At 38.8% G+C, this 24998-nt stretch overlaps 1 protein-coding gene and 1 pseudogene across 3 annotated transcripts; both read right to left on the reverse strand.

Annotated features, from left to right (window-relative positions):
- LOC146455467 (uncharacterized) lies at window positions 1–24173 on the reverse strand. 3 transcript variants are annotated; one of them, XM_085094164.1, is made up of 4 exons: window positions 24151–24173; window positions 8758–8865; window positions 8314–8346; window positions 1–442 (listed from the first exon to the last, which is right to left on the reverse strand). In XM_085094164.1, exons 2-4 carry the CDS (start codon window positions 8824–8826, stop codon window positions 221–223), a joined length of 324 nt encoding a protein of 107 aa, XP_084950290.1. In that variant the 5' UTR covers window positions 8827–8865; window positions 24151–24173; the 3' UTR covers window positions 1–220. The 3 variants fall into 3 exon arrangements, with proteins under 3 accessions (XP_084950290.1, XP_084950287.1, XP_084950289.1); XM_085094161.1 differs by lacking the exon at window positions 24151–24173 and adding an exon at window positions 10599–10710; XM_085094163.1 differs by lacking the exon at window positions 24151–24173 and adding an exon at window positions 10599–10694 and having other exon boundaries at window positions 8758–8859.
- LOC146455468 (uncharacterized) lies at window positions 548–3131 on the reverse strand (annotated as a pseudogene).
- Window positions 24174–24998: the final 825 nt, after the last annotated feature.

Raw genomic sequence — 24998 nt, forward strand, 5'->3', positions numbered from 1 at the left:
TTGCAGTTGGATATACTTTTATTTTCTACATGATATGGAAGTGCTTTAAAATTTAATTAATATTTGTTATACAATTACCATAAACGTGGTAGTTACGTTCCGATTCGGTTAGTCATATTTCATGTTAGTTTAATTTTCCTCATGTTCTCGATGGAACTACTTTCAGAGCATTCACTTCAATTGAGCTTCTACCAACTGCATTTCATACAGGCTCGGTACTTCACAGAACAAGCCTGCAGCACCGATACTTATAATATACTGGGGTACCATCATTATAGGGGGGTCCTTGCCTCAAGAGCCTGAATTGGGCCAGGAAATGGGACTCTGGGCAGGTCACATCATGCCTGTCGAGGTACATAATTGGTGCGTCCGATGCCTCGTTGAAAGGGGTCTGGCGGTCGTGGCACTCCAAGTGTGCCTTATCAACTCTGTCTTCCAGGGCCTGAAATAATAAAATTTATGTCCTTCCCTCGGTTATATTACTAAAAACTGGGGTACTGCATTGGCTGAGCTCTGTTTACTGGGCAATAAAGACACAAATGCCATATGGGTCAAAATGGCTATGGGAAAAGCCCATAGCCGCTTTAATTGTAATAAACAGAATCACAAAACTAGTGTACAAAATAAGTTTATCAAAAATACTTTCACCACATTGGCTACATAAAAATATTCAGCCCAGTAAAGGTGAGGGCACAAAAAGGCCAAATAAAGGAAACGAGGACAAGGCGAGGGGAGGAGGTGGGAAAAACTTTCGACGTCCTTTCACACTGAAGTAGCGAGGCAGAATGAGACATAACTCCGGGTCCCCACGCGATTTACAATGCGCTCTATAGGGGGTACAAAGGAATGCCCCCAACCACTCAACCTGTCCTGAATCGATAATTACTCATTTTTGTCTAAAATTCATATTAATTGAATGAATAACACAACTTCTCGGGTAGGGACATAAAAACTCTATTTGTAAACAAATATTTCATTTATGTCCTTCCCTCGGTTATATTACTAAAAACTGGGGTACTGCATTGGCTGAGCTCTGTTTACTGGGCAATAAAGACACAAATGCCATATGGGTCAAAATGGCTATGGGAAAAGCCCATAGCCGCTTTAATTGTAATAAACAGAATCACAAAACTAGTGTACAAAATAAGTTTATCAAAAATACTTTCACCACATTGGCTACATAAAAATATTCAGCCCAGTAAAGGTGAGGGCACAAAAAGGCCAAAAGCATCATTGAAAAAGCAATGATGCAGCCCCACCCCAGGCAATGCAGTACCCACTGAAAACAAGAACAGTACCAAATTTGGTGACTAAGGAATAAAGATACTTATTGTATGCTGCCCCTGCAAGACATACACAAGTAACTGCTAAAATAAATGAGGGATTGAAACTGCTGCCCATGAAGATAACTTGAAACCTCTATAGAAATATTGCTGGTCCAGAAAAGTTCTATACATTAAAATGTTTAACATGGAAAATTAATAACCTGAGAGTACTAATGCATGCTGCCCCTGCAAGACATACACAAGTAAGCCATAAAAGAAATGAGGGATTAAAAACTGCTGCCCCTGCAAGACAATTCAAAAACCCTCTTTATAGAAATACTGCTGGTCAACTCAATAACGTGATTTAGTGCCAATGTATGCTGCCCACGAAAGACATATACAAGTTACCTCTAACTTAAAAAGGGGGTGAAACTGCTGCCCCTGCAAGACAATTTGCAACCTTCTTTTAAGCAACATTGCTGGTCAAGGAAAATATTATACAATGTTGAATGGAATACATTAGTAACGTAAGGGTACTAATGTATGCTGCCCCTGCAAGACATACACTAATACCCCCATCGAACAGATAAGGATAGTAACTGTTAGAAACTCCTGATTCCAAGCCCCTGTTGCTTCTATTGAATCAAATTAAGGCACAAAGAATATACAGCCTATATGTAGCTAGATATTACCTAGTTGGGAAAGTTGGCAATGCGAAATGCTGTTGACTTCCAATGACCAATCCACTAATTTGTGCCTCAGTGAAGCCCTGTTCGGCTGCATGAGAAGCGGCACCAATTCTAAAACTGTGGCCCTTATACCTAGAAGGGTCTAAATTACAATGAACAAGGGCTCTAGAAAGGAAATTAACAAACATTTCCCTGGAAACTGCTTGACTCCTAGTAGAAACAAATAGTGGCCCACGCTGATGACCTCTTATACTTAGGTACTCCAACATTACATTAACCGGACAAAAATTCGCTACACAAGAAATTGTCAAAGAAAAGGTAGGACGATTGTAGCTGTGTTTGTAATTACGAAAAGACAATTTAAGTGCCACAACATGTTATTTTGAATCAACAAGCTGAGTTAGCTGATCAAGCTGCAGAGGCACGTCCGGCTTATTACTCGACACAACAGTCATTTCACCAACCCTAAGGAAGGCATAAAAAGCTAAAGAGCACATGGCCAAAAAAGAGCTGCATTTTCCCTAGAGATGGCCACCACAGCAGCAGCCTGGACTAATTTGTGCAAAATAGGTAAGGTCAGAGGTAGCCGGCTGTCTAGTCGGAAACCCACCTTTCCATAACCTTTCAACATCTGGACTATAAAGTAAAAAGGCCCGACCTGGAACGATAACGGAACAAGCAAAGTTGAGAAATCCGGTGAGGGACTGGACTTCCCGCAAGGTTACCTTCTTCCTTTTAAGAAAATCTGATATAATGCCTATACACTTGTCAACTTTATCCAGTGATAAGCAAGCTTCCATAAAACAAGAATCGAGCTCAAGGCCTGAGCTACCAGTGGATGTAATGGACCAGGAGCAGAAGGTGGCCGTGAAGTTGAATGTGAAATTGGAGGCAGTAGAGGAGCAAGGTTGTTGGTGACCTCTTGCATAACAAGGGCCAAGATCTGGTTGACGATGACACTAGAAAGTACAGGCAAAACGTCCTGACCAGGGCCATTGTATCCAGCAAGAAGCTCTGGTTGACTGTGAGCAGGACTACTTCCATCTGACTGATCTCTGGTGGCACCTGCTTCTGAGCGCTGAACAACAGCAGTAGCAACGTGTTGGGTTGATTGAAACTTGGACAACTTAAAGGTGGCCAAAGGTGCTGCCTTTTGCTTTGTTTGTTTAGGAGGCATCTGAAAGGAAAGTGAAAAAGAAAGCCAGGAGCCCTCGAAGTACAATGAAGTTGTGCCTGGTGCATACCACAGTACACAAGGATGAAAACCCTCAAATAGAATGGGATTGAAGCCCGAGAAAAAACAAATGAGGATCAAAGCCCTCACCAAAATAAAAACGTTGATCAAAGCCCAAGTAAAATAAAAGTGAGGTTTGAAGCCCTCAAGGTAATATCGACTTGAATAGAAGCCCAAGATAAAATAAAATTGAGGATAAAACCCCTTAAATAAAGATCAACTTGGATCGAAGCCTAAGAATTAATAAAAATTGAGGATCGAAGTCCTCAAACACACAAATGAGGATCAACGCCCTCACCATAATATAAACTTGCATCAAAGCCCAAGTAAAATAAAAAGTGAGGATCGAAGCCCTCAAAGTAACATTAACTTGGATCGAAGCCCAAGAATAAACAATAATGAGGATCGAAGCCCTCAAACTAAGATCAACTTGGATCGAAGCCCAAGAATTAATAAAAATTGAGGATCGAAGTCCTAAAAGACACAAATGAGGATCGAAGCCCCCACCATAATATAAACTTGATCGAAGCCCAAGTAAAACAAAAAGGGGGGATCGAAGCCCTCAGAGTAATATCAACTTGGATCGGAGCCCAAGAATAAACTAGAATGAGGATCGAAGCCCTCAAACTAAGATCAACTTGGATCGAAGCTCAAGAATTAATAAAAATTGAGGATCGAAGTCCTCAAACACACAAATGAGGATCAAGGCCCTCACCATAATAAAACTTGGATCGAAGCCCAAGTAACAATAAAAAGTGAGGATCAAAGCCCTCAAAATAAGATCAACTTGGATCGAAGCCCAAGTAAAAATAAAAAGTGAGGATCTAAGCCCTCAAAATAAGATCAACTTGGATCGAAGCCCAAGTAAAAATAAAAAGTGAGGATCGAAGCCCTCAAAATAAGATCAACTTGGATCGAAGCCCAAGAATAAATAAAAATTGAGGATCGAAGCCCTAAAAGACACAAATGAGGATCGAAGCCCCCACCATAATATAAACTTGATCGAAGCCCAAGTAAAACAAAAAGGGGGGATCGAAGCCCTCAGAGTAATATCAACTTGGATCGGAGCCCAAGAATAAACTAGAATGAGGATCGAAGCCCTCAAACTAAGATCAACTTGGATCGAAGCTCAAGAATTAATAAAAATTGAGGATCGAAGTCCTCAAACACACAAATGAGGATCAAGGCCCTCACCATAATAAAACTTGGATCGAAGCCCAAGTAACAATAAAAAGTGAGGATCAAAGCCCTCAAAATAAGATCAACTTGGATCGAAGCCCAAGTAAAAATAAAAAGTGAGGATCTAAGCCCTCAAAATAAGATCAACTTGGATCGAAGCCCAAGTAAAAATAAAAAGTGAGGATCGAAGCCCTCAAAATAAGATCAACTTGGATCGAAGCCCAAGAATAAATAAAAATTGAGGATCGAAGCCCTAAAAGACACAAATGAGGATCGAAGCCCCCACCATAATATAAACTTGATCGAAGCCCAAGTAAAACAAAAAGGGGGGATCGAAGCCCTCAGAGTAATATCAACTTGGATCGGAGCCCAAGAATAAACTAGAATGAGGATCGAAGCCCTCAAACTACGATCAACTTGGATCAAAGCCCAAGAATTAATAAAAATTGAGGATCGAAGTCCTCAAACACACAAATGAGGATCAAGGCCCTCACCATAATAAAACTTGGATCGAAGCCCAAGTAACAATAAAAAGTGAGGATCAAAGCCCTCAAAATAAGATCAACTTGGATCGAAGCCCAAGTAAAAATAAAAAGTGAGGATCTAAGCCCTCAAAATAAGATCAACTTGGATCGAAGCCCAAGTAAAAATAAAAAGTGAGGATCGAAGCCCTCAAAAAAAGATCAACTTGGATCGAAGCCCAAGAATAAATAAAAATTGAGGATCGAAGCCCTCAAAATAAGATCAACTTGGATCGATGCCCAAGTAAAAATAAAAAGTGAGGATCGAAGCCCTCAAAATAAGATCAACTTGGATCGAAGCCCAAGTAAAAATAAAAAGTGAGGATCGAAGCCCTCAAAATAAGATCAACTTGGATCGAAGCCCAAGTAAAAATAAAAAGTGAGGATCTAAGCCCTCAAAATAAGATCAACTTGGATCGAAGCCCAAGTAAAAATAAAAAGTGAGGATCGAAGCCCTCAAAATAAGATCAACTTGGATCGAAGCCCAAGTAAAAATAAAAAGTGAGGATCGAAGCCCTCAGAATAAGATCAACTTGGATCGAAGCCCAAGAATAAATAAAAATTGAGGATCGAAGCCCTCAAAATAAGATCAACTTGGATCGAAGCCCAAGTAAAAATAAAAAGTGAGGATCGAAGCCCTCAAAATAAGATCAACTTGGATCGAAGCCCAAGTAAAATTAAAAAGTGAGGATCTAAGCCCTCAAAATAAGATCAACTTGGATCGAAGCCCAAGAATAAATAAAAATTGAGGATCGAAGCCCTCAAAATAAGATCAACTTGGATCGAAGCCCAAGTAAAAATAAAAAGTGAGGATCGAAGCCCTCAAAATAAGATCAACTTGGATCGAAGCCCAAGAATAAATAAAAATTGAGGATCGAAGCCCTCAAAATAAGATCAACTTGGATCGAAGCCCAAGTAAAAATAAAAAGTGAGGATCGAAGCCCTCAAAATAAGATCAACTTGGATCGAAGCCCAAGTAAAATTAAAAAGTGAGGATCTAAGCCCTCAAAATAAGATCAACTTGGATCGAAGCCCAAGAATAAATAAAAATTGAGGATCGAAGCCCTCAAAATAAGATCAACTTGGATCGAAGCCCAAGTAAAATTAAAAAGTGAGGATCGAAGCCCTCAAAATAAGATCAACTTGGATCAAAGCCTAAGAATAAATAAAAATTGAGGATCAAAGTCCTCAAACACACAAATGAGGATCAAAGCCCTCACCATAATATAAACTTGGATCGAAGCCCAAGTAAAACAAAAAGTGGGGATCGAAGCCCTCAAAGTAATATCAACTTGGATCGAAACCCAAGAATAAACAAAAATGAGGATCGAAGCCCTCAAACTAAGATCAACTTGGATCGAAGCCCAAGAATTAATAAAAATCGAAGATCGAAGTCCTCAAATATACAAATGAGGATCGAAGCCCTCACCATAATATAAACTTGGATCAAAGCCCAAGAATAAAGTCCTCAAATTAAAATTATCTTACGTCGAAACCCAAGAATTAACAACAGGTGGGGATCAAAGTCCTCAAAATAAAATAACCTTGGATCGAAGCCCAAGAACAATAACAACTGAAGGAGCAAAGCCGTTTCCACAGCATAAACTAGGACCAAATCCTTCAACATTACATAAACTAGTATTGAGGCCCTAGGAAAAATTAAACACTTGTTGAAGCCCAAACACTTAAAAACAAAGAGGGGATCTCAAACAATAAAAGGAGTCAATCTTGGCGCCGCAGAAGCGTGACCCACATAAAATAACTTAAAACAAAGGGATAAACAGGCATTTAAATAAAAACAGGGAAGGTAATGGCTAATTAAAAGGTCAAACAAAAGACAAAGCCTGTAAAATGGCGGCACGATAACTACGATACAAACGATACTGTCCTAAACGATTAACGTGAACCCCATCGGCTAACAATAACTTTCCAGCCTTATTATAAAAACCCTAGTGAAACCAACAAAAAACGTAAGGAAGGGGCGCTAAAAGTGAACGAACTAATTCATTGCAGACGGCCACCTTGTCGTTGAAAGCACATGGCGAACGACGCGGGATGACATGACAAGCAAATATCGCTTTTACCGAAAAGCGATCGTGCAGTAAACGAACCAAAACTTCGATGGAAGCAGCTATAAGCGAGTGCTCCTCAGTAGAAAGATCATTGGTACCGATTTCTAGGATAACTATATCCGGGAGTAAGCGAGAAACAATAACAAGATCGTAAGACCAAAGCTTAGGGACATTGCAGCCGCCATGCCCAGACAAGCTAACGCGTGCACGGCTTGCAAGATTAAAATCAACGAAAGAGTGACCCCAAACCAAAACGCGGGGCAAGTCGGAAGACATTACAGCGGAGAAAAGACAAGGAAAACAAAATATGTTACCTTTCAACGTCCTTTCGCATTAAAGTAGCGAAAAACTTTCGACGTCCTTTCACACTGAAGTAGCGAGGCAGAATGAGACATAACTCCGGGTCCCCACGCGATTTACAATGCGCTCTATAGGGGGTACAAAGGAATGCCCCCAACCACTCAACCTGTCCTGAATCGATAATTACTCATTTTTGTCTAAAATTCATATTAATTGAATGAATAACACAACTTCTCGGGTAGGGACATAAAAACTCTATTTGTAAACAAATATTTCATTTATTTAAAAATAGTCTTCATGATCGTTCTTGGAAAATTAAAACAGACATATTTAACAATACACTCTTTTCTTTTTATGATATTGTTTTTCCGGCCCAGGCGGAATATTCTTATTTTTCTGCCCGGATATTCTTGTGATTATTCTTACATTATAGCGTATGACGTTTTCATTTTAGAATATATTGGGCATCAATTACAGGTGTTTGGTGTCCAGATCTACATCTGTATTTTCAGCACACAAAATTATATTCTTTTCAAAATCTCAGCCTCGGGTTTATCCTCAAAATAGTCTTAAAATTTCGCAAATTTTAGCCTCGATATTCTGAGAAAATAAATTCTTATAAAAAAAGGATATATTGGTTGTTTCCAAAAAAATTATTCCACTCGCGCTTGTTGGATATGCGATGATTATAGGAAACTCAGTTTTAACTATCATTTATAACATAGAGGGAAAAATTACTAAATGTTAATTGGTCGAAACAGAGGGGAATTTTTTTCTTAATTTTCCTTTCACAGAGGACAAAATTACTCACTCCTGATTGGCTGACCACGCTATTCCTACATTTAGTAGGTTTCTTCTATTTTGTGCCGCGACAACAACGACTTCGCTCAGGTTCTTTGGAGTGTGGGGGCAAAGTAATAAATTTTAAATGGTTGGAAGTTCATCATCTTCTATTTCGGCCCTTTTTCAAAAAAACTTTTTTCAAAAAAATTTTTTTCAAAAAAAAATTACAGCAACTGCATAACACTTGTATGTTTTGTAGCGCTTTCTTACCTTTACTCTTAGGAGGAGATCTTCTACGTCAATCTAACAATGTATGACAAATGATAATGAGAACTAAGTAGCGTCCGAATCTTCGAAATAATCGTTGTTTAAAATATCAATACTTGGTTTGGTTAATAATTTTCATCGATATTTTTAATGCAACACTCGATTAGGATATTGAAACGAAAGGTCGAATCTCTGTTTTTATTTCTTTATTGTTTTAATTTAAAACTTTCTCGTTTGAAATCCCTGAAACTTGACTTTAACATTGAACTGGAAACAAGGATGACATTTTTATTGTCCACTAGAACGTACTGATATAAGTATGTTGTTAGTATTTTTAAGAGACCATCATGATTTCTAGTTCTTGAAATCATCGCTGGGCGAACGGCATTTTTTTTAAGTTCTAAAAGTGCAATTACTTAAGTTATCAAAACACTGGAAACAATTTACCGCGTTTGTACGACTGGAACTGGTCAAGCAAATAAAGGCAACAGCCAACAGACAAAAAAAACGCTTCATGTTTGCCCTTAGTCTTCAGAAGTAGAAAGCGACCTGAAACTGAAAAGAACAAAATCGGTGAATACAGTATCAGTCCAAAAATTTATCTTTAGTTAACTAAACTATAAATGAAGGAAATCAAAATTGCTCTATACTCAAAGCAATTTTCAGTCGAGTGTCGAAAGCTATTTCGCGTTTGGTGCTATACATTGCACTCTGTGATTAGTCAGTAAAATTCGTGCCATTTTCTCCACCAACAACAAACCAAACCAAAACCCATCGTCAGGACTTACTTCTACGCATTTCCCGCGCTTGGCATCGGTTTCTACAGCTCCTTTTTCTATTTTAAGACACGTTGTTTTTAAAAACGTGAGGAAGAAATGAAAAATGAAAGACATTTTCGAGTGAAATCGCCGTAGGTTTGAAGAGGAAAAGCAGGGAAGGTGTTAATATGAAAAACAAAAAAACAATCAAATCGAGCGTTGAGTAATTTCCATAAAATTTTAAAACAAAATAATAATAATAAAAAAATATATTTGTGAACGGCGAATATTCTACCAGAAAGCACTTTTATTTTTCAAAATCAAGGGATGCGTTTTTAATATTTTCACTGAGTCTTTTAAACAACTGTCCCGCAAAAGCTTTTAAATTAGTAAGATCTAGAACTGGAATATTCCACCTCCAAAAATATCTACCGTGATTTACTAAAGCAGCTAGATGACACAGTGTTGTGCTTTTTTGTACGACAGAAAATGGCGTGGGGTTGAAATTCAAATAAAGCCTCCAAGTAATTAATCGTGGATGTAAACTGATAAAACGGATCGAAGACTGAATGTAGAACGTAGTTCCAAAATTACGAGTAAGTGTTGACACAGATTGCACCAAAAACGATAACTTAACAAGAATGCTCCGAATAAAAAAATATATATAAAGCAAAAGGTACCACAGGAAAACGAGGTCTTTAAAGGAAAACTCGAAAGCTAGGATCACCTGGTAAAGTATAATAAAACAGAATAAGAGGCCAATGAAACACTGCTCAATAGTTTTCGCTGGAATCATGATCAGAGTTATCCGCGGCCTGAAAAATGTGTTGTACTGATGTCAAGGATGGAAAAGTGCCTCAGGAAAGTAATTTTAAACAGCTTTTCTTTGAGCTACGAACTCAGAGCATGGAATTAATTTGTACACAATAATAAATAGTTCCTACTGACAGAACTAGTAACTCTCATTTGAAATTTAGTTAGACCTTGTGTCCAGCCGAGTTAAAGACCGACAGGGGCACACGACGGTTCATTTCAATGGATATCTGTTCGGATGACCAGATCACCTAAATTTAAAGAAAATCTAAAGCTTTTTTCAGTAAAATTTAAGCTCAAAATTTCGTAAGACTGTTCAATTAGTTGGCTTCGTTTTCATAGGGGCAAATATCCCCTTCAAAAATTGAATAAGGTCAGCTACCATTTTCGTAAAGCCAACAACAGCTTAAATTTTTACCTAAAGCAACCGGAACAAATTAATCTGTGTTAACTTACGAAAAATGTCTTTAAAATGACACAAAACGACTTGGGAACAAAGGAGACAACATTTTAAGTTATTTTGCTTAAATATTCTTGCTGTGTGCCTTTGGTCGATGCCACGGATTGGACTGGGTGTTGACTATAGAAAAGGTGAGTGAAAAGGCTTAATTTCTGTTAATTCGATTGTTTTGGTGGAATTCTAATAGAGAAAGGAAAAAACAAACTTGCGCGAATATTTCATGAACACAACATAATTCAGCAAAATTCTTAACTTACCAAGATTTTATCAGTCTTGAAGAAGATGTCAGTAAATGGTTGTTGTGTTCCTTGCACCGAATGACAGAGATCGCCTTTGCATTGTATATTTTACATCTAACTTTGCACATTTCGTGCGCCATAATAATTAAAATTGGCTTCTCAGACAGCTGAAAACACTTGGCAACTAATTGAGAATTCATTTGTTCGGTTAAATCAACTGTTCTACTTATTGAAAAAAATTAAGTCAAAGTCACACGTTATTGCAGTCATTGAAAGCGATTTGGTGTTAAATCAATCAATTGAAAAACCGTTGTCTTGTTAATTAAACGCATAAACCCTGAAAGATTAGAACTAACAGCTTTCTGGCAGCATTGACCTATGAGCTTGTTTACATTCAGAAACTAAAAGCACGTGCAGTTTTTGCATATCTCTCACGAACAGAACAACAAAGGTCAAATCAGCGCATACTAATTAGAAACCTCACCTGAAGTTCATCAGGTCGCAACGAAGGAACGAAGTTTTATTTCAATCGAGTGTATTTACAAGTAAAATAAAGCTTAAATATTAAATAGGTTTTGGATAACAGTAACTAAGTACTGTATATTTTACATCTATCTTCCACATTTCGTGCGCAATAATTATTAAAATTTTCTTTTCAGACAGCTGAAAAAATTTGGCAACTACTTGACAATTCATTTGTTCGGTCAAATCAACTGTTCTATTTATTGAAAAAATTTAAGTTAAATTCACCAACTATAGATTAATTCACTGCCTCATGTTATTGCATTCACTCAAAACGATTTGGTGTGAAATCACACGATTGAAAAACCGTTGTCTGGTTAAATGGCCATTTACCCTTAAAGATTAGACCCAACAGCTTTCTGGAAACATTGGCCTATGAGCTTATTTACATTTAGAAATATTAAAAGCATGTGCAGTTTTGACATATTCCTCACGGACAGAGCAAAAAAGGCCAAATAAGCGCATACCAATTTTTTGCGACACCTCACCTGAAGTTCATCAGGTCGCAACGAAGGAACGAAGTTTTTTTAAATCGAGTGCATTTACATGTAAGATAAGGCTTAAATATTGAATAGGTTTTGGAGATGATGAAACGCACTCGATGTACGCAGGTAACCAAGTACTAACCAATAAATATTCTGATATCGCATTGTGACGACTGAGTTGATATAATTGCTCAGCTGTGTCCTTACCGAGTTATTTACCGAGTACAACTTGATGATCAATGTTCAATAGCTGACCTACTACCGCAAAATGTAGCGTCAGTACAATATCGCTATCAAGATTGTTTCTCAAGTAAAAATTTCGCGACACTCAAAATTTAAGTACGTAGAAGATTTGTTCAAACGTTCTGTAAATAAATTTAAGCGAATTTGTTTTTTTGCGACATCAAATTGTCCGGATTTCAAACGACTGTCTATAAACTGCACGGAAATCTGACGTCGGGAGAATTTTCGGTGGTAAAAAGATAACCAGAAAATATTTTTGTAACACGACTGTTTACGAAGGAAAACATTTAATTTCCTTTTTATCTTTAGCTAAAACGCATCGCTTAGCATCCATCATTAACACAGTAACAGAGGACGGGGACTGACAAGAAATAGAAATATTCTTAAGAAAACATGCATACTCAGCAAATTTAATTAAAGACAAACAGAAAGCACCCCCCCCCCCCCCCCTTCTTGATGAAAATGTTAAAATAGTTTATATTTCCATCTAATGCTTTTCCATGAACTGACTAAAACTCGTCTATCTTTTACTTTTTCACCTTTTTAGGGCGCGTTCTTATGGGACAATTCCGGAATAGGAATACCTGGGATAGAAGGTATTTGTGTTCTTTTGGGAGCTATTCCGTTTTCGGAATGAACGGAGTATCATTCTGTTCATTCTGCTCCCGATAGCAGAATGAACAGAATGAAAGGAATACAGTTGACTCGGAATAGACAGAATACGCGTTCTTTTGGGAAATTTTGGGCGGGAAACCTACGCAGCCGCTCGCGCGCAGACAAATTAATAGTCACCTCCGCCAAGGATTCCGTTACCAGATTCTAGGAGCGTTCTTTTCTAAATTTAAATTCCATGTATTCTGTTATTCCTAAACCGGAATAAGAACAGTTAGAATAGCCACAAAAGAATGCACCCTTAGTGTGCAGTAATAAGTAAGTAAGAAATCTTTGATTTCCCAAAACCAAAATTCTAAATTTGAGCTTTGTATCTCGAACGACCGTGATAATGATGTTGACTGTGTGGCAACAACCAGCGACGTTGCATAATTATAATGACATTTTTCCTCCATCAGACTGAATAAAGGTCGAACTGACTACAGATCACAAATTCAAGGCAAACTGAGCTATTGTTTTGAGAAATACTGAGATAAAACGAAACTGGTGACTGATCTCGTTCTCATACTGTAGAAGAACTGCACTGTGTAATTCTAGCTAACTCCACTGGAGGCTAAATCTTGTTTCCTATGGCTGTGCTCCCCTTTCGCCATCTATTTATGAGCACTTTTCAAGTCGCAATTTTTCAACTTAATTTAATATACTCGCCGGTTCGAAGCGTTTATCAGGCCGACTGGGTTTATCAAGGGGGCAACAATTCAAAACTTTAAGTCAAAAGGACGATTGAAGCTCTTAGAAATAAAATAAACCTTTTAATTACAAGATACTTCCTCCATTTTTCATTTCACAATTAAGCAGACAACCTCGTCCCCAGGGACTTCAAAATGGCGGACGGAAACGGAGGCTTTGGGACACGCGGCAACATACTTGACGAATGGTAGAGTATTTTGTCCGGGATGGCACATTTTCGTCTTCGCCACACTTTTTTCGGTATCAAATATGGCTGCCGAATGGATCAGCCATGTACCAGGCTGCCAGGCATCTTTTCAGCGATGACACAATATTGATGAGAGGTAGAGGGCAGGATAGCTGAATTGTTCATGTATGAATTTACAGTAACATTGGAAATTCCTCCAAACGTTTCTCAACAGTTTTATCTCAATAGGATTGGGCATAAACCCCTGAAAGATTAGAACTAACAGCTTTCTGGAAGCATTGACCTATGAGCTTGTTTACAGTCAGAAACTAAAAGCACGTGCTGTTTTTACATATCTCACACGGACAGAACAACAAACGTCAAATCATTGCATACTGATTAGACACCTCACCTGAAGTTCATTAGGTCGCAACGAAGGAACGAAGTTTTTTTTCAATCGAGTGTATTTACATGTAAAATAAAGCTTAAATATTAAATAGGTTTTGGATACCAGTAACCAAGTACTGTATATTTTACGTCTCTCTTTCCACATTTCGTGCGCAATAATAATTAAAATTTTTTTTTCAGACAGCTGAAAAAATTTGGCAACTACTTGACAATTCATTTGTTCGGTTAAATCAACTGTTCTACTTATTGAAAAAATTTAAGTTAAATTCACCAACTATAAATTAATTCACTGGCTGACTTTCACATATTATGTGATTGTTTCAATATACAGAACGAGTAAAAATTCGCCAACTTTGCAATATGTACTGATTACAGTAAAAAAAATTATATATTACAGATCGAAACTTCGCCGTTGTACAACGGCGAAGTGAATGCTTCTGTATATAAAAGTGACTGAAATGTCGCCGTTGTGAATGCTTCTGTATATAAAAGTGACTGAAATGTCGCCGTTGTACAACGGCGAAATAAACTGTCTGTATAATAGAAGACATCGATATCTCGCCGTTGATCACTGATCGGCGAAGTCAACCGTCTGTATAGTAGAAGACATCGGTATCTCGCCGTTGATCATCGGCGAAGCGAACCGTCTGTATAATAGAAGACATCGATATCTCCCCGTTGATCATCGGCGAAGTCAACTGTCTGTATAATAGAATGCATCGATATCTCGCCGTTGATCATCGGCGAAGTAAAGTCATAAGCAAGATTTCCCGAAGATTTCCCATGTTCCATAACATGTTTTTCACTTAGCCCGATCAGGCAAATCGACAGTCGTTTTGCCATACGCTTTGAAATCAAGAGCGCCACCTCGGGACTTTCGGCCAAATCATGGACGCCTCCTGGCGATTTAAAATCTCTTCAGGGGCAATGATGAGGATAATTTTAATTAAAGGTGTGAAATGGAAATGTCCTTAAAGGTATCAAACGAGGGTCTTGTTACACATCAGATCATTTATCACACGTGTAGCAGTTAGCGCTGTTAGTAACTTGCCTATAGTGAACGTATTTGCGATCGAGTTTTGATTGAATATCGACAATGTCGCAGTGGTCCAGTTACGCAGATTGTGTTCGTGGTTTTTCCTCTGAGGAGAGCGACTCCTGGCTCCGGTTTTATCAGTTTCAGGATGAAGTTGATGCGCTGGTAATGTTAACTTTTGTGTATAGAGAACGCTAAGCAAGAGAAACATGTGAGCTATATGTTCTTTATTCACAGATTAGGACACCAGCGGGTCTAGAAAATATCTAACCACCCATCTTAGTACTGATAGTACTGGGCAAGGTCACACTGCCCAATTTTGCCAGGAGAAAAATTACTTTACTCGCAAATTCAACAAATGTCGCCCGAGGTAAAATCGTGCTTGCCTTTGCTTTCATCAGTCGCATTGCTTGGTTCTCAAAATTGTGTTGTAAACATCTAGCTACGAAGTAAAATTTAACGCTTTAGCGTAATGATCCTCCGGGCGATCAAAGACAAGCTGGTATTTTCAATAGCGCTTCAAGAGCAAGGCGTGAAATACGCTGCTACTACGACAAATGATCTGTTTGGGGCGCCAGCGGATGGCATATTACCTGTTAAAAAAACGGAAAGAAAGATGTATATCGATTTTCTATATAGTTTATTGCGTTTTTTTAAATACAGTTGAAGCTCTTGTGAGCGACCATCTCGGGAATTGGAAAAGGTGGTCGTAACTAGAGCTGGTCGCTTACAAGAAGCCATTCTCGTTATCCACCAAAAGCTGAAACAACAGAAGTTGGTCACTTACTAGAGCTTTTAGCATAACGAGTAGGGCATGGAGTTCCCGGGGTGCTGGTCTGGTCTTTGTGCTGTTTTGTAATTCATGTAAAACTGCATTTGAATATATTTATATAGAAAATGCGGTATATAAATACCATTCATTACCTTATATTACGGTTTCAGGATAACAGTCTTGATCCATCGGTAAATTATCTTGAATTTTTGAGTCGAGACCCTTATTTACGAACATCAATTGTTAGAAAGTGCTATATTACAGTAAATGTGATCACAAAGTGTATACTTTTATAAAGAGTTGCCGTAATACGTCAGTTTCAGAATCTTTGAGTGGTGGCTTAAAAACAAAAGAAAGACCAGTTGGTAACCCCCAAAAGTGGTCGCAGTCGCTTACGGGAGCGGTCGCTTACGAGAGCCTTTGATTACAGAGTTTAAGTGACAAACCGGGTTTTACAATGATGGCTTTAACTAGAGCTGGTCGCTTACGAGAGTGGTCGCAAGGAGAGCTTCGACTGTATTCTGAAGCACAACCGCTATTGCAATTCCTGGGTGATATATTACCTGAGGCCATAGCCCTGGATATACAGGGGTGCTCGTCGGATAAATGTATGTTTCTTACATAGGCATTCACTTCGCCGTTGTACAACGGCGAGATTTTAGTGTCCTTTAAATACATAGGCATTTAACTCGCCGTTGTCCAACGGCGAGATTTTAGTGTCCTTTATATGCATAGGCATTCACTTCGCCGTTGTACAACGGCGAGATTTTAGTGTCCTTTAAATACATAGGCATTTAACTCGCCGTTGTACAACGGCGAGATTTAGTGTCCTTTATATACAGAGGCATTTAACTCGCCGTTGTACAACGGCGAGATTTTAGTGTCCTTTATATGCATAGGCATTTAACTCGCCGTTGTACAAAGGCGAGATTTTAGTGTCCTTTATATACATAGGCATTTAACTCGCCGTTGTACAACGGCGAGATTTTAGTGTCGTTTATATACATAGGCATTCACTTCGCCGTTGTACAACGGCGAGATGTTAGTGTCCTTTATATACATAGGCATTTAACTCGCCGTTGTACAACGGCGAGATTTTAGTGTCCTTTATATACATAGGCATTCACTTCGCCGTTGTACAACGGCGAGATTTTGATCGGTAATAGATAAGTTGTTTTTTACATATTGCAAGTTGGCGAATTTTTACTCGTTCTGTATATTGAAACAATCGCATAATATGTGTTTGTCTGATCACCGCTTATTTACATTCAGAAATATTAAAAGCACGTGCCGTTTTGATTTATTCCTCACGGACAGAACAAAAAAAGGCCAAATAAGCGCATACCAATTTTTTGAGACACCTCACCTGAAGTTCACCAGGTCGCAACGAAGGAAGGGAGTTTTTTTTCAATCGAGTGCATTTACATGTAAGATAAGGCTTAAATATTAAAAAGGTTTTGGAGATGATGAAACGCACTCGATGTACGCAAGTAACCAAGTACTAACCAATAAATATTCTGATATCGGATTGCGACGACTGAGTTGACATAATTACTCAGCTGTGTTCATACCGAGTTATTTACCGAGTACAACTTGATGATTAATGTTCAATAACTGACCTACTACCGCAAAAGGTAGCGTCAGTACAATATCGCTATCAAGATTCTTTCTCAAGTAAAAATTTCGCGACACTCAAAATTCAAGTACGTAGAAGATTTGTTCAAACGTTCTGTAAATAAATTTAAGCGAATTTGTTTTTCTGCGACAACAAATTGTCCGGATTTCAAACGATTTTCTTAAAACTCCACGGAAATCTGACGACGGGAGAATTTTCGGTGGAAAGAAGATAATCAGAAAATAATTTTGAAACACGACTGTTTACGAAAGAAAGCGTGTAATATCCTTTTTATCTTTAGCTAAAACGCATCGCTTAGCATCCATCATTAACACAGTAACAGAGGACGGGGACTGGCAAGAAATGGAAATATTAATAAGAAAACATGCATACTCAGCAAATTTAACTTAAAGACAAACGGAAAGCATACACCCTCCCCCCCCCCCCCCTCCCCTTGATGAAAATGTTAAAATAGTTTATATTTCCCTCTAATGCATTTCCATGAACTGACTAAGACTCGTCTGTCTTTTACTTTTTCACTACTTTAGGGACCGGTCATTATTTATCGCCTGGGGGGGAGGGGTCGGAGGATTTTGGGGCGGATCACTTTATTATTAGGAAACCGAGGGGGGGATCAGTCCTAACTGAGAGCCCAAAAGGGGGGATCACTGAAAATTTTGGGAGGATTCAGAGGGGGGACCACTCAAATCAGCTTGAAAAATGCCAGTTTGAAAGCATACAACATAAATGTGCCCATTCTGCTGGGAGATGATCGCATTTACAATCTCAATTTGTACTAACACAACTTTATTTAAAAAACGGAAGTCTGTCACACTGGCGAATGTGTGCATTTCAATTTATATCGAGAAAGCTTTGTTTTAACGCTTCTATATTTTTCCTTTTATAACGTGCTTATGACTTAGCTAACATTCATCTTTCAAGAAGAAAATAAGCGAGAAAGAACGCCTTTATGAGAAGAAAAGACATGTGTGGTCTACCAACACTGTCGAAGAAATACTAAGTGATATCCAAGAGCTCAAAGAAAAAGTCCAAGACGTACATAACCTACTCTTCTGCAAGCCTACTGACACCTGCTATCAGAGGAAACGTCAAATGCTAAAGCGCCAAGCTTCCAGTCTCATCGAAAGCAACAGGCTTAAGAGAAGAAAGCTGTCTAGCCAAGGCCCTAAGTTGAGGCTAGACGGGGATGATGAAGATTTTATAGCAAAGGCAATAGAAGACAAAGCAAGCTATCACGGCAGACGGCACGATACAGTTCTGTACACCGGCCAGAGAGTGAAGAAGAAGAACCTGCTTACCATAGCCAACTATCGGCTTGCACAGCGTGGGAAGAAGTTAATACGTTCAGCTACAACAGTGTACAACAGGGCCAGACCGCGAAACAAAAGAAGCGTGCAAGCGAAGCGACATGCTGGAAAGGGTCTTTTCTGCTGGAAAAAACCACCCAAAGGCGAAGAAAAGAGTAATGAAGACACCCATTGCCAAAGAGCCCACGTTAAGAACAAAAAGAAGCGATTTTGGGGTGCTAGAAATGCTGAGAGTACAAAGTTTTGCTTCATGAGAAGCATGGACGATAAACCTTTCCTCCGACCTGGGACTTCGGAGGGTTTTGAGAAAGCACGAAATATAAGGATCATGACACTCACAGATGAAGAAAAAACGAGAAAGTTGCCAAAGTATGATTGGCCGGAAAAGATGGTCTATGTGACTCCTGGATCACATCGTATTTTCACTAAGTCTAGCGTCATGGCCGACAATGATGAGAAGTTTGTAACTGAGGATGATCGGCACCACGTGATCGTTCGGCCGAAGGCAATAGTTGGATCTTCAGGGAGTGTCTGGGCAAGCGAGACAATTCGCTTGCGACACGAGGATCCAGCAGCTTTTGAAGTTGAAAAGATAGAAACAAACGCTGAATATTCTCTTGGATTTCGCAAATGCTGCGCTAGATTGCGCGATGACCTATTTTTGTACTATGACATGACAGAGTCGGACGACTTAAACAAAATTACCGAAGACCATAACTGTAAATTTTACGCCTATGAAAAGCAAAGAGCAGGTCATCTAAAACTAAGGCTGGAAAAAATGCTGCATTTGTCAGAGGTAACAGACATGTCTGAGCACAATAAGTCCCTGCTTGCCTGTCGTGTGATTCCGACCAGCAAAGACATTTTAAATGCTATTGACGAGGTAGCAAACAGAGATGCTCCAGTTGACACCGCAGAGTCTAGAGTTCAATCTGTTTTGAAAGTGAGCCGTCCTTGCAAACAGGGTCTCGAAATAATTAGTGATCTCTGCTTGCCACCCGTGAAGCCAAGATGGGCAGATTTGACGGATGCCGGACCTGGCGTTGGCGTTTCTAACTATGAAGTTCGCTTTCGCGACGCTGAGTTGGCGCGAATCCACAACTCGGATTATCGAGTTCGATGCCATCGCTCGAGAGGTGACAGCGGGCAAGGCGAGGCCGAACGCACAAACTCGGCCATTTCAGACGCTCTTGTTGACGGTGCAACGCTGGAATGGGAGAAATACCGTCGATTCGAAGATCTCTCTGAAGACGAAATCAAAGCCATGTCTCTCCATTCCTACGAACAGTACGAAAAAGAGCGCATGGAAAAAAATGCTTGGCACGTTTGCAAGCAGGTCGCCGAAAGGATAGACGACGCCCCTGTCCTGAAAGATTACATCAGTAGTAGAGTGGGTGAGTCTTCGGAAGAGTTATTCTTTTTTAATGCTTCTGAGTTAAATACGTAATGAAACGCTTCAAAAAACAGTAAGGCCGAAATACCCGGTGCGGCATATCTTGGTAAAATAGAGTGTTTTATTGAGGACCACTACGTCCGAGGGGAGCTCTTTTTTGAATTTTGTCGGGAAGCATGCAATAAGCAAAGCGATGCAAGCTCCACACTCTGTTCCTGGTGTACCAACAACAGATGGGTGGGACTAGTAACAGAAAGAATCCCTCAGCCTGTGCCAGACAAGCAAAATCCCGGCCACTTTATTGATGTGTACGAAACGCCGACAACAGGTCGTGCTCCAGACGATTATCAACCGAGGAAATGTCTGAAGGACTTGTACGAACAAAACACCATCTCTGCGGGCAATCCAAATACCATCGCTGCTTTCTGTGCAACCTATAGTGTCGAAGAAAAGCATGTCATTGAATACCTAGGCCATTTAAATGATATCAACATCAGGAAGGATATTAGAACAAGAGAGGCTAAGAAGAAAAAAAGGTTAGAAGAGGAACTAACATACAAGGACTACCAGTGGAGCATGCTTATTGAGAATGGCAAAGTTGAAAAGCTGAAGGTGAGACAGCTCGACCTGTACCTTAAGGAACATGGCCTGACCACTGTTGGTATAAAGCTGGACAAGATAAAGGCAATTCGATACCATTACTATCGACAGAGAAGTCCAGGCAACGGGAATGAGTTGTCCAGCAGTGAGGAAGAGAGTGAAGAATCAGATACGGAGTTTGATGATGACGAGGATAGCGAAGATAATCTTGTCATTGCTGATCTCGATGAACAGTCAATTGTTCGTATGCCAGTTTTAACTTTTGTACCAGATGACCAAATAGCTGAAGTTACTGTAAAAGCAAACACTGGATGAAAAAGAAGGAAAACAAAAAGAAAACAAAAAAAAAACGAACAAAAATAACTTATAAAAATGTGAGCAAAGCTACAAAGGCTGATCTATTACACTATAGATGAAAATAAAAAAAAAGGTGACAGGAACAGTGGCCGATCCTAGCCCTTCCAGATGGCCGAATTGTCGCTAAATATGACCTGCTGATATGGACTTTGCGGACTGCTATTTGGCACTCTAAAGAAAGTAACTTTGCAGTTTCAAACACTGATTGCAGTTTCAAGCACTTTCCAGTTTTGAGCAAGATTGCTTGTATGTCAACTGAATTCAGATGTCTGGATCCAGACTAGAAAAAGACTCCTGATAGCAGAATGAACAGAATGAAAGGAATACTGTTTACTCGGAAAAGACAGAATACACGTTCTTTTGGGAAATTTTAGGCGGGAAAATCCTACGCAACCGCTCGCGCGCAGACAAATTAGTAGTCACCTCCGGCAAGGATTCCGTTAGCAGATTTTAGGAGCGTTCTTTTCTAAATTTAAGTTCCATGTATTCTGTTATTCCTAAACCGTAATAAGGATACCCAGGATAGCCCCAAAAGAATGCACCTTTAGTGTGATTTCCCAAACGCAAAATTCTAAATTTGAGCTTTGTATCTTGAACGACTGTGATAATGATGTTGACTGTGTGGCAACAACCAGCGACGTTGCACAATTATAATGACATTTTTCCTCCATCAGAATAAAGGTCGAACTGACTACAGATCACAAATTCAAGGCAAACTGAGCGATTTTTTTGAGAAATACTGAGAGAAGACCCAACTGGTGACTGATCTCGTTCTCATACTGTAAAAGAATCGCACTGTCGTAATTCAGCGCTATCTCCACTGGAAGCTTAATCTTGTTTCCATCTCTTTATGAGCACTTTTCAAGTCGCAGTTTTTCAACTTATTTTAATAGACTCTCCGGTTCGAAGCGCTTATCAGGCCGACTTATCAAGGGGGCAACAATTCAAAAATTAAAGTCAAAAAGGCGATTGAAGCTCTTAGAAATACAATAAACCTTTTAATACAAGATACTTCCTCCATTTTCATTTCACAATTAAGCAGACAACCTCGTCCCCAGGGACTTCAAAATGGCGGACGGAAGCGAAGGCTTTGAAACACACGGCAACATACTTGACAAATCGTAGCGTATTTTGTCCCGCATGACACAAACTTGATTTTCGTCTTCGCCACACTTTTTTCGGTATCAAATATGGCTGCCGAATGGATCGGCCCTGTGCCAGGCTGCCAGGCATCTTTTCAGCGATGACACAATATTGATAAGAGGGAGAGGGCAGGACAGCTGAATTGCTCATGTATGAATTTATAGTAACATTGGAAATTCCTCGAAACGTTTCTCAACAGTGTTATCTCAGTAGGATTGTAGTGTCTACTGGAGATTAAAGGGTTAACAATTGTGGCCATCCAGAGTTCAATTTGTTCTAAAAAGAAGGGTACGGATTCCCCGGAGCCTTTCTTATCCCTAGAGCGCCACTTAGAACCTGACCAACAATGAACATTGAAATTTTGTAATTTTAATTGCATTAATGATGCAATCATGTACTAACTTGAGGGAGAAATGAAAAATGAAAGACAGTTTCGAGTGAAATCGCCGTAGGTTTTAGAGGGAAAAGCAGCGTAAGTGTTAATATGAAAAACTAAACACAACAAAAAAAACAAACAAATCGGGTGTGGAGTTATTTCCATGAAATTTTTAAATAAAATGATAATGATAATAATAATAATAATAATAATAATAATAATAATAATAATAATAATAATTATAATAATAATAATAATAATAGTAATAATAATAATAATAATAATAATAATAACAATAATAATAAACAAGATAATTGTGAACGGCGAATGTTCTACCAGGTAGCATAATTATTTTTTTGTTTTCAAAATTGAGGGATGCGTTTTTAATATTTTCACTGAGGCTTTTAAACAGCTATCCCTATAAAAGCTTTTAAAGTAGTTAGATCTAGAACTGGAAGATTTCAGCTCCAAAGATATCTACCATGATTTACTGAAACAGTTAGATGACACGGTATTAAGCTTTTTTATACGAACAAAAATAGCGTGGGATTCGAATGAAATTCAAATGAAACCTCCAAGTAACTAATGGTAGATTTAAATTGATAAACGGATCGAAAAGCTACGTGCCAAAATTAGGGGTAAGTGTTGACACAGATTGCACCAAAAACGATAACTTAACAAGAATGCTCCGAATAAAAAAATTTATATATAAAGCAAAAGGTACCACAGGAGAACTAGATCTTTAAAGGAAAACTCAAAAGCTAGGATCACCTGGTAAAGTATAATAAAACAGAATAAGAGGCCGACGAAACACTGCTCAATAGTTTTCGCTGGAATCATGATCAGAGTTATCCGCGGCCTGAAAATATGTTGTACTGATGTAATAAACATAATAATAATAATAATAATTTCTATAGCGCAAATTAATTAACGTTTTGAAATGCGCTTTACAAATAGTATCAATTAAACAATATATAGAGTATTAAAAACTAAACTAAAAAATATAAAAAATTAGACCTTAAATATTATGCTAACTAATTCTGTTAAAAATCAAAAATCGTGTAAAAGTTATTCTAAAAAACTACTAGAGATATGCTCTCTTTAAGAGGAGAGTCTTAATTTTTCGTTTGAAAATGTCAATACTGTGTTCCTTCCTGAGTTCCAGAGGTAGTCATTCCACAATCTAGGAGCCGCAGATCTCAAACCATAGTCTGAATTCGACTTCAATGTAATGTAACTGGAAAAGTACCTCAGGAAAGTATTGATTTTAAACAGCTTTTGTTTGAGCTACGAACTTAGAGCATAGAACAGAACTATTAATGAACTCTCATTTGAAATTTAGTTACATCTTTTGTCCAGACGAGTTAAAGGCCGACAGGGGCACACGACGGTTTATTTCAATGCATATCTGTTCGGATGACCAGATCACCTAAATTAAAAAAAAATCTAAAGCTTTTTTCAGTAAAACTTCAGCTCAAAATTTCGTAAGACGGTTCAATTAGTTTATTTCGTTTTCATTGGGGCAAATATCTCGTTCAGAAGACAACATTTTTTAAAAGTTCTTTCCTTAAATATTCTTGTTGGGTGTCTCTCAGGCTCGATGTCAAGGCTTGGACTGGGTGTTGACTATAGAAGTGATGAGTGAAAGGGCTTAATTTCTGTTAATTCGATTGTGTTGGAGGAATTCGATAGAAAAAGGCAAAAGCAAACTCGCGCGGATATTTTATGAACACAATATAATTCAGCGAGAAACTCTTAACTTACCAACATTTTATCAGTCTAGAAGAAGGTGTCAGTAAATGGTTGTTGTGTTCCTTGCACTAAATGACAGATATCGTCTTTGCATTGTATATTGCATTTTGCAAACTGATACAAACACCTCTTAATCCACAAAGGATGATATACTAAGAGATACTTAGGTAGTGTGGATTATAGGGCGAGACAAAGTGGGAGGGAAAACTTATGGTTGTGAGTGAACCGAAGCCCTGAAAGAATTGGCTTAGGAAAAACGTCGTGCATGGAATTTAGGGGAGCAAGCAAACGTGATGAACATGTGAACTGGTGAATGGAATCTTTGTGGAATTAAGTATACAGGAGACGGAAGCATACTGGACTTTGCTCAGGAAACAAGGATAAATTGTAGTAAACAAGTAGCTATTTTTCCTTGTTCTGCTTGTACTTTGGACATGAAGTCTCTGGTTACTCTATAATTTAGGAGCTCTTAGTAAAGATTGCACATTGTGTGACAATAGAATAAGGAGATACTTTGATAGTCCTGTGACAGAACAATTTACACCTTGGCCTTATCTCAATGTTCATAAACATCAGTTGATCCTAAGAGAAACTAGAACTTAATAAACTCTTTCGATATGAATTCGGGGGGCAGGGAAGCGCGCTAATTAAGGGGTAAGGGGAAGCAGGTGCGGAGCTCTCCTAGCGGGAGACGAGATCAGGTGGTACCGGGGATAGCCGCCTTTTACGGAGGTCCTAATCAGTCTCAGAGGTTGAGGCCCATATCCCCGAGTCACAGGAAACCAGGAGTATGGCCCTCCTGGGTGGAGTACAGATCAGGTGGGACTGGGGATCCACACCCTGAAACGTGATATTTTTCC

The sequence above is a fragment of the Pavona decussata genome, unplaced genomic scaffold (genome assembly GCF_977016875.1).
Source record: "Pavona decussata unplaced genomic scaffold, jaPavDecu1.1 SCAFFOLD_273, whole genome shotgun sequence".
In the NCBI taxonomy this organism is placed as follows: domain Eukaryota; kingdom Metazoa; phylum Cnidaria; class Anthozoa; order Scleractinia; family Agariciidae; genus Pavona; species Pavona decussata.